Raw genomic sequence first — 15828 nt, 5'->3', positions numbered from 1 at the left:
CATAAACCTTCACATGTGCACCCAGGACATATACACAGTCACACACATAAACCTCCACATGTGTGCCCAGGACATATGCACAGTCACACACACACATAAACCTCCACATGTGTGCCCAGGATATATACACAGTCATACACATACATAATAAATTTTTTAAAAGAAAAGTAAAAAGCTGTTTTTGTGTTTTTGTACAATGTATGTATAGTACATTGGAAACAAGGAGATACTTCTTATGAACTAAATTTGTACAGTTTTATAGTCCAGTAGAAGAAAAGGATAATACTTAGTAAGTTGCTGTTTCTATCCTACATTATACTGTGGTTAGAAGATGTCAGCGAAGGCATAAGCAAAAGGGGCTTTACAGTTTTCAGGCGGACTTTGCCATGTGTATAGAGGGCAGGTATAAGCTAGATTTTCTTGAGTATGTGCACGCACATGCACATGTACCTATGGGTACACGTGGAGGCCAGGGGTCACTAGCTCAGTTGCCGTCCACCTTAGTTGTTGTGTGACAAGGTCTCCTACTCAGTCTAGAACTTCGTAGTTGCTGTACTGACTGGCCGGCGAGCCCCAGAGGTCTCCAGTCTCTGCTTCTCCAGGGTTGGGGTTACAGATCTATGCCCTGATGCTCAGCTTTACATGGCTGGACTTAAACAACAGGCTCTGCCAACAGAGCCACTTCCCTAGTCCAGTTATTAGTCAGGTTTTCTTTTTTTCCCCCTTTTTTATTATTTATGTTATGTATATAAGTACACTGTAGCTGTCCTCAAACACCAGAAGAGGGCATCAGATCCCATTACAGAAGGTTGTGAGCCACCATATGATTTCTGGGAATTGAACTCAGGACCTCTAGAAGAGCAGTTAGTGTTCTTAACGCTGAGCCATCTCTCCAGCCCTGTTGGTCAGTTTTCTAAGCATGAGAAACGTCATGGCAAAGTAAGTGAACCCTTTTTAAGCATTTTGCGTAGTTCAAATTCCTTTTTTAGTAATTTGCATGTACCTGGTCTATAGTAGTTGAATTAAATGTAGAAACACTGCAATCTGTTTTTTACAGGCTGATGTGCAAGTGCAGTTGATCAGCAAAGGCCAACCAAGTCTTCTGAAAACTATTCTAAGTGAAAATGACTTAGTGTTTCTTGTGGAAAAAGTGGTAAGTGTTGGGCTTTGTGATTAATTCTTTGTAGCCACATTTGGGTTTTTTGGAATAATCTTGTACTACATGTTTTCCTATTAATGAAAGTGTACACATTCTTTTAGGAGTAAGCACAGTGCTTTCTACTGAAATATAATGCCAACCATAGATATATACGTAAAACAAACTGTTATAATAGATCCATTAAGAAAAAGAACAAAGCCAGGTGTGGTAGTACACGCCTTTAATCCCAGCACTTGGGAGGCCAGAGTTCCAGGCCAGCCTGGTCTACAGAGTGAGTTCCAGGACAGCCAGGGCTACACAGAGAAACCCTGTCTTGACAAAAATAAATAAATGAATAAAGGGGTAGAAGGGTTCTATGGCTGAGTGTAGTACGGCATGCCTGTGATCCCAGCATAAGGACCTTGTTTCTGAATGAATAAATAAATGAAAGGAAAAATTGAGGGCTGAGTACTGTAAGCTCATATCCCAGAGACAGGTTGTTCCATTTGGGAAATGAAAGGTACTTAAGTGTCTGGGCATCCCCCATGGGTCTCCTGCGGTCTTTACCCGTAGCTTATCATACTGGGCCTGTTAGAGCACTTGTCTTCCATCGTCAGACGCTTCCTTTACAGGAAGCAACGACAGTCAGGATCTTTGAGGGCTGAAAGATGGGTCAGTGGTTAAGAGCATCTGCTTCTCTTGCAAAGGACCTGGTTTGGTTTGCAGCACCTGCATAGCAGCTCACTATGTCTGTAACTCTGGTGCCATGATCTTACCTGCTGAGCCATCTCTCCAGCCTCTTGTGTAGTTACTTTCTAACACTAAAGAGAATTGACCCTTACATCTGGTTTAATAATCTAAAACCTTTTTTAAAGGTTTTGGAAAAGGAAGAAACAAGTCATGTTGAAGAACCACAGTCTGAAGAAACTGCTATTTCTGATCTCTCTACTGGTGAAAATATTAGGCCACTGGCCTTACCAGTTGGGAGAGCAAGGTAAGTTGTTTTTGTCTGATTTGTTTTTGTAAATGTAGAGTTAGGGATAGAGAATAGGGTTTGAGTTGAAACACTGCTGGGGCTAAGGATGTAGGTGTGTGGAGTTTTTTTTGTTTTGTTTGTTTTTGTTTTTTTGTTTTTCGAGACAGGGTTTCTCTGTGTAGCCCGGGCTGTCCTGGAACTTACTCTGTAAACCAGTCTAGTCTCGAACTCAGAAATCCACCTGCCTCTGCCTCCCAAGTGCTGGGATTAAAGGCATGTGCCACCACCGCCCGGCGAGGTTTTTGTTTTTAAACAAGGTTTCTCTGTGTAGCCCTGGCTATCCTAGAACTCACTTTGTAGACAATGCTGGCCTCAAACTCAGAGATCCACCTGTCTTTGCCTCCTGAGTGCTGGGATCAAGGGTGTGTGCCACCTCCCCCCAGTATGTGTGTCTCACATGAGTTCTGGAGATGGAACTCAGGTCCTTATGCTTGCAAGGCAAGGACTTTGTAACTGAGCAGTCTCCCTAGCCTCTAGCATTTCTTGATTTTCTATTTCTTCATGCCTTTCATACCACCGTAAGATTTTTGTATTTACTTTTTGAAGTTGAATGCCTTAGAAATTCCTGATAGTAAATTGTTTCTATCTCTTGAAAAAGTAGAAATTTAGGCTGCATTGTTTTCATTGATATTAGTTGATAGTTAATTTTGATTGATATATATATATCAATCAAATATATATGGGGGGGTGGTAACTTCTGTATACCTTAAAAACCAGTTATTTATATTTTGATGTTTGCGTTGTCATTTTCTCTTTCAATGATTATAGATTTATATATGCAAAGCAGTATAGAGAAAGGAGGGGGTGGACATGGTGTGTGCATGTCAGGCCTCTGTGGATGCCAGAAGTATTGGATACCCCTGGCACTGGAGTTACAGGCAGTTCTCAGCCACCCAGTGTGGACACTGGAAACTGAACTCTGGTCTTCTGCAAGAACAATACGTGTTCTTAACTGCTAAACCATCCCTGTAGACTTGTAACTATTAGAATATATAGTATACCTTATTCTTCTCTTGCTGAAATATATAAACACAGATGTATTCATGCATTTAGTGTCTTCACTTCCAGATTGTTGTTCCTGTGAGACCCTTCACATTATTATTTTTTTAATTAAAAGGGAAAGACAGAGAGAGGGTGGATGTTGCCAGGGATGGAACTTGCGTCTCACACATGCCAACCAAGCGTGTGCTTTACCACTGAGTCACACCTTCAGCTTCCAAGAGAATGTGTGTTGCCGTTTTATAACTGGTTTTGCCACTCCTTGTTTTCAAGGCAGTTGATTGGGCTTTATACCATGGCTCACAACCCTAATATGACCCATTTGAAGATTGAGCAGCCAGTGCTTGCCCTTCCTCCTCTTTGGGTGAGATGTGACGGTTCAGATCCTGAAGGTACCTGTTGGCTGGGAGCCGAGCTTATCACAGCACACGACATCATCACAGGCGTTGTCTTATATGTGGTCACGTGTAAAGGTGAGTGCTCTGCTCTGCTCGGTGTACTTATTTGCCTGGTTGTCTGGGGGTAATCCTGGGCTTCCATATTGGACAGGAGTGAAACGTGAAACTTTGAACCTCGAGTTTGTGCTCAACAGCAGGGAGGGGGCACTTAGAAACTCACTCATGTCTTGTGCCTGCTTTTTTTGGGTTTAATTTAATTTGTACTTTTTAATTTAAAAGATTACCTTTTTGGAAAGAGTGGGTTGAGGCAAGGTTGTCCTTGAACTCTTGAACTTAATCTGTTTCAGCCATAGTATAAAGCCCAATTATTCATGATTATACATGAATACCACCACACAGACTTTCTTTTTTTAGTATTAGTTCTTTGTGGCTTGGCCTAGTCTTAAATATGTGGGCTCAAGCAGTCGGGACTACAGGTCCATGCCAGTATGCCTAGCTATTTAATTTTCCATAAATATTTGTGGATGTGCACATTTGTTCTGTTCCTTTATTGTAGAGTGTCATTAGAGCCCAACCTTGTCTCAGTCTCCGGAGTTGCTAAGATTTTAGATATGAATTTTTTGTTTTATTTTAATTAAAAATAAAAACTTTTCATACAATATATTCTGATCAGTTTCCCCTTCCCCAATGTTCAGATCTCTCCCCTTTCCCTAATCACTGAACCCCACTTTTTCTTTCTCTATTTAACACCTTTTTGTTTGTTTGTTTTGTTTGTTTTTGACACAGGGTCTCGCTCTGCAGCTCAGGCTGTCCTGGAACTGTCTCTGTAGACTAGGTTAGCTTGAACTCACAGAGGTCTGCCTGCCTCTGCTGGGACTAAAGTCATGCGCCACCAGCGCCTGGCATAACTTTCTATTTTAATGGTATAATTTGGAATTAAATAAATCTATCTTTCTTTCTTTCTTTCTTTCATTCTTTCTTCCTTTCTTTTTTATCTCATGTCCTGTAGCTGATAAAAATTACTCTGAAGATCTGGAACATCTAAAAAATTCACACAAGAAAAGACATCACTTGTCTGCTGTGAGTATTTGTCTTACTAGCTTACTTACACGGTGCTCAGTTGACCTGCTGTCCTCCTTCCTCTCACTGTGACTAGATGTTTCTCTGTAGTGTCAGAGTATTTGTCTTTGTTTTTACATGAGCCAGGGCACAGTTAGTTACCCTTGCTCTCTGTGGGTTGGCTCTAGGACCGTGCTCATGTCCTCAGATGTGGGACCCACGTACTGTACTCCTTCTATTTGGCTAATGTTTGTGGCTTAAAAGAATTGCCTTTTTTTTTTTCATTTGGATGACAGTGTAGTGTATGGGGCTTGTTTTTCTTTTGGAACAGAAATCAAGGTGATTTTGGTAATGGTTTGTTCATATGAAGTTGATGCTATTGATCTCCTGTGCCCTGTCTTCAGTTAACAGCCAGAGGCTTTGCCCAATATGAGCTCTTTAAGTCGACTGAGTTAGATGACACTGTCACCCCGTCACAAACTACAGTCACTCTGGATCTTTCCTGGAGCCCTGTGGATGAGATCCTTCAGACCCCTCCCCTGTCTTCAACTGCAGCTCTGGTAGGGATGGACCCTGTCTTCTCTTTAGGTTGCTCAGGCTTCTGAGTGGCAATTTACTTGTTTCCTGCTAGAGCTGTATACTTCCAGCCTTGATATTCACTCGATATTAGGTTGTGCCGCTCAGAAAATCTTGGTCGACTTCCACTGAGGTCTCAGAATACAACTAACAGGGGTTTGCCAAGCAAGCTGAGCTGTCAGTTACAGTCCTGGTGCTATGGAACTTTACTCTTAAGAGATGATTACAGTCTCTTTGTGTGGTGACTCGAGAGAAGTCAGATTCTTTCTGTTCCAGGCACTATGGCACATGCCTCTAATCCCATCACTCAGGAGGCAGAGCCAAGAGGATCTCTGGAGAATTTGAGGCCAGCCTAGTCTATGTAGTGAGTTCCAAAACAGCCAGAGCTACATACTGAGACCCTGCCAAAAGAAAGGAAGAAAGAAGGAAGTTAAAATTACTAACAAAAAGCTAAGCTTAAAATATTTAAGAACAGAACCTGTTGAACATTCAGTCAAAAAATAAGAAATGATTCAAGTGTTGAGGAATATGATGAGATAGTTTAAAATTAAGATTATATTTGGTGGGGCTGGAGAGATGGCTCAGCAATTAAGAGCACTGGCTGCTCTTCCAGAGGCCCTGGGTTCAATTTTCAGCACCCACATGACAGTTCACAACTGTCGGTAACTACAGTTCCAGGGGATCTGGCACACTCACACACAAACATGCAGGCAAAGCACCAATGGACATTTTAAAAGTAAACAAAAGTTTAAAGAAAAGGTTATTGTTGGTATTGGAGATTGTGTTTAGTATAATGGGCACATATTCTCCCACTTACCTATGTCCTCAGCTAACCATCTTTGTAAGATTTATTTCAGTGATTTTTTTTTAAAGGTTTGTTTGTTTTTATATGAATACACTATAGCTGTCTTTAGATACACCAGACGAGGGCATCAGATCCTGTTACAGATGGCTGTGAGCCACCATGTGGTTGCTGGAAATTGAACTCAGGACCTCTGGGAGAGTAGTCAGTGCTCTTAACTGCTGAGCCATCTTTCCAGCCTCAGTGATTTTTTTTTTTTTTTTTTAATTATGAGTATGTGCATGTGAGTCCAGGTACCTACAGAGGCCAGAGGTGTTGGGTTCCCCTGGTTTGGGAATTAAAGATGATTATGAACTTCTTAATATTGGTGCTGGAAATTGAACTTAGGATTTCAGTATAAGCAATATATGCTCCTAACTGCTGTACCGTTTCTCCAGGACAACACCCCTGTGTTCATGCCAAGCCCTTTTTCAAAAAAATTGAATCTCTGTCTTGGTACCTGCAGAGACCAGCAGTGCTGATCCTCAGTCTGAACTGGTCTGTAGTTTGTGACGTCCTCCCTTAGCATCTAGAGTAGCTGGGATGATAGACCTGAATCATCAGAGTCAGCTCTTGTACGGGCTTTAGAAGTCATGTTTTAAACTGTGCTGTGTTTGCACACGCCTTTAACCCCAGCACTGGGGAGGCAGAGGCAGGAGGATCTCTGTGAGTTCAGATCAACCAAGGTTACACAGAGAAACCTTGTCTGGGAAAACCACTTAAAGTTTCGGGCTGGTGTTATAGCTCAGTGGTAAAGTACTTGGCCTATATCCAGACCCTAGACTACATGATGTGGGGGAAAGTATTTTAAAAGAATAGGAAAAACTTTAAAGCAAAAGTTAAAAAGAGAAGTATACAGAACAACATGTACAACTGCGGATGTCAAGTATGTTTTGTAAAAAAAAAAAAAAAAAAAAAAAAAAAAAGTGGGCTAGTGAGATGGCTCAGCAGTTAAGAGAACTGACTTCTCTTTCAGAGGTCCTGAGTTCAAGTCCAAGCAACCGCATGGTGGCTCACAACCATCTGTAATGGGATCCAATGCCCTCCTGTGGTGTGTCTGAAGACAGTGTACTTATACACATAAAATAAATAAATAGTTCTTTTTTTTTTTTAAAGTGTATACCCAGAAGCCTTCATCATATTAACAATGGTTCTTCTGGAGGGTAGAATTATGGGTATTTATGTCTTTCTTCTGTAGTAGGAATTTACTTGCTTTTAAGTCCTTAAGGTTGTAAAGCCATAGCTTCTGGGTAGACTACCTGTGTGTTGGTTTAATCAGTAGACTAATACTCTGACTTACTGGGGACTTTGTTTTCAGCGTATAACTGAGTTTTGAGCTGTTTATTTAAATTTTTTCCATCTGTCCTCTTGGAAATTCTCTGAGGAAAGTCAGGAAACCATGTGGGGAGGGCAGTTCTGTCTTTATGATACAGAAGAGGGCAGTAGCCTGGTTCCTGTTGTGCATCAGGAGTGCCGGATCTGTAAGATCCTGGGATAAGATGCTCTGACTGTGGTGTGGACTTAATTTACTGCTGCTTTATAAGACATGCAATTGAAGTGCAAGTACCAGTGACTCTTGGATGGAAAACACGGGTTGCCGATGAAAACTGATGATCTTTGATACTCTTTAGAATATCAGAGTACAATCAGGAGAGCCCAGAGGTTGTTTGAATCATCTTCACAGAGAACTGAAGTTTCTCCTTGTGAGTATCTTTCTAGAATTTCTTCTTTTGAATTACATATTGTCATGAAAATTGCTTCACAATATAACTTTGATTTTCTTTAAAATTTGTTCTAAATGTTACATTTCACTATGCTCTTGACATTGTGCACAGTTATTTATATGGCAGTGGTCTTCAGAATGAAAGGCAGTGTCACTTAGATAATAGCTGCTCTACCTTTTACTTTACTGGCTGCATTGTACAAAGCCTCACCACAATTAGTTTTATAACATTTTCAATACTCCTAGTACTGTTTAGCACTCACTCCACAACCTTGCCAGTCTCTAGCAACCACTAATAGTGTTACAGTGTTGCTTATAGTGTTTCACAACCTTTGATTGTTAAATAGCATCTAACTTATGGATATACTGCATCTTGTTCATCTCTTCATCAACTGATGAATGTTTCTTCTTCTTTTTTTTTTTTCTTTTTTTTGTACTTTGTGGCTACTAGAAATTGCATTGCTGTGAACGTTTATGCAGATTTTTGGGGACCATATGTTTTCTGCATCTCTGGTGAAATTATTAGGTCCTATGGCACCTATGTTTAAACCATACTTTTTCCTACACACACACAAATTCAATCCTTGTATTTTATAACTGCATGCAATTTTCTTACACATACCTGCTGTTTTTCCCTTCTACTCTTCTTTTTGTCCTTTTGTCTGCCCCCTCTTTGCCTTTTAAAATTATATTCTACTTATTTTGTGTATTTATTTTTAGTTTTATTTATTTTTATATAGCATAGTAGCGCAGAACGTCAGAAGCCAGCTTGTGACAGTCAGTTCTCTCCTTTATGTGGATCGTGGAGATAGAACTTAGGTTATCCGACTTGGCAGCAAGCACACTTATCTCTGAGCCATTTCACTGGCCCTTACTGTACGAGTCAATTACAACCCTTTTACCTTTGTTTGACATCCTGTCAAGACAGTGCATTGTTTTCCAATAGAGACACTGTGGGCATTTCACACTGCCCCATTCCTTGTAATTTGGACCATCCTACACATGGCAGTATGTTTAACAGCCCTGACCTCTGCCAAGTTAAATATCTCAGTCTTTCTGATACATAAAGATTATCTTCACCTTTTTCATAGACCCCTCTGTAAGGATGAAATGATGTCTTTTCTGTTGAGAAACAATTGCTAACTACTCGATTCTGTCGGTTTATTACAGTGGCAGTAGTGGGTATCATTTCTCATGTGAAACAAAAACACTTGTGAAGTTTCTCAGTCTTTTGCTCTGTCCCTTCTGTTCTCTGCTGTTTGTTCACTCTGGTCGGAGTCATTCCTCGTGATCTTCTCCTCCTCCTCCCTGTTGGTAGACATTAGTCCTGCTGAGTTGAAGCAGACCTGTAGCTAGTGTAGCCTGTCTTGACTGCCTTTCCTTCACTGGGCTTAAATTTTTTGTGTGTGCCTGTGTGTTTAATTATATTGTGTTTGGATAAACTTGCTTTCAGTTTCACATTTGTGGTTTCCTTGTTACTTCACCTGTATTGTATCCTCTTCCCAGAACCACATGTTGTTCCTGTGTGCATAGCATTATAGTGGAGAATACTATTTATAGAACCAGCCTGGTGGATGTGTATCCTGCTACTGTTTGTTAGTAACTTCAGCTAGCTACTGAAGCTTTCTTGGCCTTAATAAAATGAAGACAATAGTAGTATCTGCCTCAGAGAGTTTTGTTGGGATTAAATAACACACTACATACAGAATCCTATGACAATGCCTAGTGAGTGGTCAGCATTCAAGAACCCTTACAATAGGGCTGGAAAGAGAGCTCAGGTGTTGAGAGCACTTGTTGCTCTTCCAGGGTGTCTGGGTTTGATTCCTAGTACCCACATGGTACCTAATAACCATCTGTGACTCCATTGCCAGGAGGGCCAGTGGCCTCTTTTGAGTTCTGAAAGCACTAGGCACTATATGTGATGCACAAAACACTCAATGTATACAATAAAATAAATCCCCCCAAAAATTGTTCTAAAGAACTGCTACCTTAATTGATACTATTAAATATATCCCTATTAATTAGGCTATGGTTTCAGCTAACATATTGTCTGAGTGTTCAATTGTTTTACAGGTTTTGGCGGATGGCATCAGGACTGGTGTAACCGAATGGCTCGAACCTCTGGAAACAAAATCTGCTGTTGAATTTGTGCAGGAATTTCTGAACGGTGTTTGTTTTCATAATTTGTTCTTGTCTGTTGCATGTTTTTAATTGAGTATATATGCCTGCTACTTGTAAATATCGATTGTCTCGTGGTTTTATATAGCTTTGAGTTAGAATACATTAAAGCTGCGATCTGATATGCTTGGAGAGAGCTTTGGTTCTAAAATGTCAAAGATAGGTGTTATTTTAAAAGTTATAAGACTGAGTCTGAGGCAAGCCTGGCAGCACAGACCTGTAATCTATTGTAAAGCTATTTGAGAGGCCAAGGCAGGAGGACTGTTAACTGGAGCTGTGGAGTGATTTCAGTGTCAGTCAAGCTAGGCAACTTAAAGAAACCTTGTCACAAAGTAAAATACATAAGTGCTGGGCATGGTGGTACACACCTTTAATTCCAGCACTTGGGAAAGCAGAGGCAGGTGGATTTCTTGAGTTTGAGGCCAGCCTGGTCTACAAAGCCAGTCCAGGCCAGCCAAGGAAATACTGTGTCCAAAACCAAATACATACATTCATATATACATACAAACGAACAAACAAAAGTAAAAAAAAGGCTGGGGATGGAGCTCAGTGGGAGAGCATTTGCCAGCCATACTTATCCCTAGGTTTGATCAGGCTTCAGGACTCTAAAAAAGAGAACGTTGACAGAAGTTTATGTAGCACAAATAAATAAATAAATGTGTTTGAGAGTGTGGAAGAGCGATGAGACAGTGTCTGAGCATCTTCCACATGCCTGTCCGGTCTCGTGCTCCTGCTTGACGGACAGCTGTCATAGTGGTCATTTGCTGAAGTCCCAGTACACTCCTCCTGTTCTCATTTGCTACTTGACAACAGGATTGGGATGGAAATAATACAGGAAGCAGGAAATTAAAATCAACTTAATAAGCCTTTTCTGCTTTTTAGACTTAAATAAACTGGAGGAATTTGATGATTCTACAAAAAAAGACAAACAAAAAGAGGTAAGCAAGCCAGGTGTGATGGCGAGTGCTTTAATCTCAGCACTTGGGAGGCAGAGGCCGGCGGATGTCTGTGAGTTCACAGCTAGCTAGATCTACAGAGCGAGTGTCGGGACAGCCAAAGTTACATAAAGAAACCCTGTCTTGAAAAACCAAAAGAAGGGAGGGAGGGAGGGAGGGAGGGAGGGAGGGAGGGAGGGAGGGAGGAGCAGTTACTGTAAGTTAGACTCTTGCCCTGCATGTGAACTCTGTGCACTGCTCCCTGTCAAGTTGTGGCATCTCATGCCTCCTTCCATCCTGTGTTTGTCTGTGTTGTTCGGCTGCAGAGAGTTAATACAGTTATGTTACTAAGACACTGCAGAGAGTATTGCCAGTGTACAGAAACAACATGCTATGGTGTTACCGTGCCATAAGTGCCGTCATGAAACTAACATGGTTTCTACCTGATGACAAGGAAATGGGGTCAAAGGCCACTTAATAAATATTCTCATGTAGGAAGGAAATCGAGAGCTTACTTTTAAGTGGTATAGTTTTGCTGTTACTGTTTGGGGCTTGGTTTTTGTTTTGAGACAGAGTCGTGCTCAGGCTAGCTTCAAATGCAATTTACTCCTGCCTCAGCCTCCTGAGTGCTGGGCTTTATGGATATGTAACTGCCACCATGTCTGGTTAGTCATTACAGATTAAAACAACTTCAAGACTCTAGTTTTTTACTCTATCCGAGTATATCTCCTTATTAGTAAATGAAATTCTGAGGAAAATACCATTTTCATAATTCTTTATATATGTTCCTGTCTTCAAAACTCTCAGAATAGTGTTTAAAGCTTGAAGTACTTCACTTCTAAAGTAAATGAATGGCGTGTTCTCTAACATTTGCATCTTTTTTCAGGAAGTGAACCATGACGCAGCTGCAGTTGTCAGGTCTATGCTGGTCACAGTGCGGGGGGATCTTGACTTTGCGGAACAGCTTTGGTGCAAAATGAGCAGCAGTGCGTGTCCATCGTAATTAAAGTGGACTTTGTGTGTGTGTTTAAGGTTTTTGTTTGTTTGTTTGTTTAACTTTACGTTGTATTGGTGTTTTGCCTGTGTGTATGTCTATACACCATGTGAGGTCAGCCTGCTTGCATAGGCCAGAAGGCAGTTTAGAGCCTATGGAACTAGAGTTATAGATGATTTGGAGTAGTATGTGGGTGTTGGGGTTTGAACCTTGGTCCTCTGGAAGAGTAGCCAGTGCTCCTAACTGCTGAGCCATCCTTCCAGCCCCTTTTCATGCCTTTTAAAATATAAAACTTAGCCGGGTGGTGGTGGGGCACGCCTTTAATCCCAGCACTTGGGAGGCAGAGGCAGGCGGATTTCTGAGTTCGAGGGCAGCCTTGTCTACAGAGTGAGTTCCAGGACAGCCAGGGCTACACAGAGAAACCCTGTCTCGAAAAAACCAAAATAAATAAATAAATAAATAAATAAATAAAATATAAAACTTAAGTATGTTGCATGAACTGTAACTATACTTACAGGAATCAAAACATACCTAAATAAAATTGTGTGTGTGTGTATATGTATGTGTATTTTTTATAAATAACTCCTATAACAATTTTAGATAGATAGACAGACAGACAGACCGACAGACCAAATGTTATTTGGCAATCTGAGCTATAGCTTTCTGTCTTTTTTTTTTTCTCCCATTTTAAATCCCCCGCTCACTCCTAGCCCCTCAGCAGGGTTTTTGTTTGTTTCTTGTGCGTGTTATTAAAAGTGACATTTTAATCAGAGATGTGGAAATGATTTCTGTGTGACTTGGTCTTCAAGGTGTGGTTTCATATCAAGACTTGGTGAAGTGTTTGACATTGGTCCTGCAGAGCCTGCAGCGTGGTGATATACAGCCATGGGTAGGTTGAATGGTGTGAGTAGAATGTTTTTCTCAATGACATGCAGAAACCAAACCAAACAAACAAACAGAGAGCATTTGATAAAACATTGGATCAAACAGTCTGTGTTGACCTCCAGCTCTGCTACCTTCTAGCTGTGTGAACTTGGGGCCCTTTACTTCTCTGTACCTCACTGCCCTGATCTACAGTGTGAGGCTGGACTCTTCCTGCGTCTTAGTGTTGTGTAGAGGTGAAATTGATCCAATGCATATACAGCACCTAGTGTCTGGCTTGGTATCTGTGAGCTGTTGATACTGTAAACTGTTCTGGAAATGAATGTTTTCATAGGCCACTGCTAAGACTTAAAACTTAGGGTGCTCTTTTACAAAGCAGTTTTGATGATGATTTTGAGATTCTCAAAATGTAATGTGACTTCTGAACCAATAGTTCTTGTGTAGGGATCTCCCCAGCACTCGTGCACAAAAGCATATGTCAAGGCCAGGCATGGTAGGACATGCCTATAATCCTAGCATTTGGTAAGAAGCAGGATGATCACAAGTTAGAGGTTAACCTGAATTCTTAGTAACAACCACTGAGAAAAGCCTTACAAATAACTGTGCACTTTGCGCTTGATGAAATTTCCAAAGTGTGGTTACATTACTTTTACACTGAACAAAAACAGCAAAATAAAAGGTTAAAAAGAGCTTATTAGGAACCATTTTGAATAACTTAGCTACCAGTTCATGATAAAAGTTAGAATTTTTGTAGCTGTGTGAGACCCTGAGTTTGATCCCAGCACCAGAAACAATAATCAGTGTTGTGAAGAAGACACAGAACAAGCACAAGAGCTCGCTATGTGGGCAGTAGTAGCTGTGAGTGTTTGCAGCTTAGCTATTAAAATGAGATTCTGTGTTTGTCGGGTGTTGGGGTGTTGGTGAGCATGAACCTGCTGTGTACAGTAAGTGCGAACCATGGGAATCTAGCTCTAAAAAGAGAGCAAATGCAGAAGGCTAAGGAAAGCTGAAGACTAAAGAAAGTAGCAGCAAGGTGCCGTCTTACAGATTTTAAAGTCAGTCTAATAATTAGTGCCAAAGTTAAGTGTGAGTTGATAGCCCTTTGTAATTTATAAATAATCCAAGTTAGGTTGGGTGTCACAGCTGAAAAGTAAGTTCGTCAAATACATAGACCCTGAGGAGCAGAGTTTTTGTTCCTTCAGTCTGCTTCATTGTGAGTGAAGACAGAAGTTTACTGGAGATGCTCTGGTGCTGCAGTCACCCAGAAGTCTTAGCTGTAAGGCCTCACAGGACCAGCTCTGATTCTCTCTGGTAAAATTAAGTCTACCACTTTAGGCCTTCCTTGGCTGCTTTAGATTTTCAAAACACAAGTGAAGTAGGAATTACTTTTTTTTTTCTTCGTGGTCTTTTGAAAAATGGGGTATCCAATTGACTATGTAGCTGAGGATGACTGGCTAAACTTCTGATACACCTGCCTCTGCATCCTGAGTGCTGGAACTACAGACATGTACCAACTCCCTGTCCATCCAGAGCTGGGATGGACCCAGAGCTTTGGCACATGAGGCAAGCACTCTAAAGCCACATTTCTAGCCAGAAGTGGCATCGTGGGAACTCAGGGAACTTGGGAGCTTTTATTGAAAGAATGTATAGTGTCAGGAGACTGAAAAGGAATGATTCTAATTTTGAACTCATAGTCTTATTCTGCCCACTACATTTATTTATAGTTAAATTGAAGAATTTGTAAACTTTTTTCTGTTTCTAGTTGCACAGTGGGAGTAACAGTTTACTGAGTAAGCTCATTCATCAGTCCTACCATGGAGCCATGGACAGTGTCCCTCTCTCTGGAACTACTCCCCTGCAGATGCTTTTGGAAATTGGTTTGGACAAACTGAAGAAAGACTATATCAGCTTTTTCGTCAGTGAGTCCTTTTTCCAACTTAAAAGCTTGAGAAACTTGTCAGTTGCCATCCATAACTATTCTTAATTTCTTACCTTCCTCGTCCTTCTCGGTCTGGCTTTACCTTTGGTTGGCTGTGATACAAGCATTTTCCTTTTCTGGGCCTGTTTCTCACTTGATAAATACAGTAGATTAAATAGAGCTGTCGTGTTTGGTTTTTTGGCTTTTAGGTATGCATTTCGTTTGTTGTTTTAAAATGTTTAACCTGATCACCTTTTTAATATGTGAACTACAAACATTTTTCTTAGGTTCTTTTTATTTTTAAAAATTTACTGGAAAATTCCTAAAGCTTATTTACATATGTTTTTCTCGATAGGTCAGGAACTTGCATCTTTGAATCATTTGGTGAGTTTCTTTCTCTTATGTAGTCATAACAGCACACAGTTGCTAAGTGTCTATAATGTGCCAGCCTCTGTTCTAGGTCCTAGGAATCACAGTGAGCCAACTGGTGCCAGCTATTGCTGTTCCTCAAAGGAAACTGGAAGGTGCTTGTTCCAGCTGTTCCCCTTCTCTTTGTACTGATGCAGCTGGTGTGTGGTTTTGTGTTGGTGCCACTGTTGTACCGAAACTCTTACCTCGATTGTCAGGGAGTCTATAAGGGCGTATTTATTTCATGTCCTCTTGACTCATTTGAAGGATTATTTGCTAAAGAAGTTACGACATTCTTTAATGTATTGACTCAGGACCAATCTCAGGTTCTATAGGGTGCTCTCAGCATTTATCATGGACCCTCCCCACAGAATGGCTGTTTATTTCAGGGTGACAGTGAGTGGAAGAGCATCTCCTTTCCTTCTTGGTCTTCTTAAAGGCTAGCCTGGGAGGGTTTTTGTTGTTTTGTTTTTTAAGACAGGGTCCCACTATGTAGCCCTGGCTGTCCTGGAGTTAGTTCACTTTGTAGACCAGGACAGTCTCAAACTCAGAGATTCACCTGCCTCTGTCTCCCATATGCTGGGAGCATTACCACTACATCTGATTCAGGGCAGGATTTTATAAGGAACAGATGACAATTACCATATATATATATGTCTGTTACCTAGTTATGACAATAAAACCACATCATGTTTGCAAGTTCTAGGCTCATATGTAATAGTATATATATTACATATTATATA

General features: G+C 40.8%; 1 protein-coding gene across 1 annotated transcript in view; it reads left to right on the top strand.

Moving 5' to 3' along the window:
* Positions 1 to 1069: 1069 nt before the first annotated feature.
* Zwilch (zwilch kinetochore protein) overlaps positions 1070 to 15828 on the top strand; it is a 23534-nt gene continuing 8775 nt past the window's right edge. The window contains exons 1-12 of the mRNA XM_028752382.1: positions 1070 to 1153; positions 2014 to 2132; positions 3447 to 3646; positions 4581 to 4651; positions 5035 to 5190; positions 7679 to 7750; positions 9844 to 9937; positions 10831 to 10886; positions 11770 to 11869; positions 12687 to 12766; positions 14522 to 14678; positions 15033 to 15152. Of these exons, the coding sequence (XP_028608215.1) occupies positions 3469 to 3646; positions 4581 to 4651; positions 5035 to 5190; positions 7679 to 7750; positions 9844 to 9937; positions 10831 to 10886; positions 11770 to 11869; positions 12687 to 12766; positions 14522 to 14678; positions 15033 to 15152 (1084 nt within the window). The 5' untranslated portion in view covers positions 1070 to 1153; positions 2014 to 2132; positions 3447 to 3468. The remainder of the gene's footprint in view (positions 1154 to 2013; positions 2133 to 3446; positions 3647 to 4580; positions 4652 to 5034; positions 5191 to 7678; positions 7751 to 9843; positions 9938 to 10830; positions 10887 to 11769; positions 11870 to 12686; positions 12767 to 14521; positions 14679 to 15032; positions 15153 to 15828) is intronic.

This window comes from Grammomys surdaster, unplaced genomic scaffold, assembly GCF_004785775.1.
Source record: "Grammomys surdaster isolate TR1022 unplaced genomic scaffold, NIH_TR_1.0 125896, whole genome shotgun sequence".
In the NCBI taxonomy this organism is placed as follows: Eukaryota; Metazoa; Chordata; class Mammalia; order Rodentia; family Muridae; genus Grammomys; species Grammomys surdaster.
Note: the sequence above shows the minus strand (reverse complement) of the source record. Positions and strands in the feature narration are given on the sequence as shown.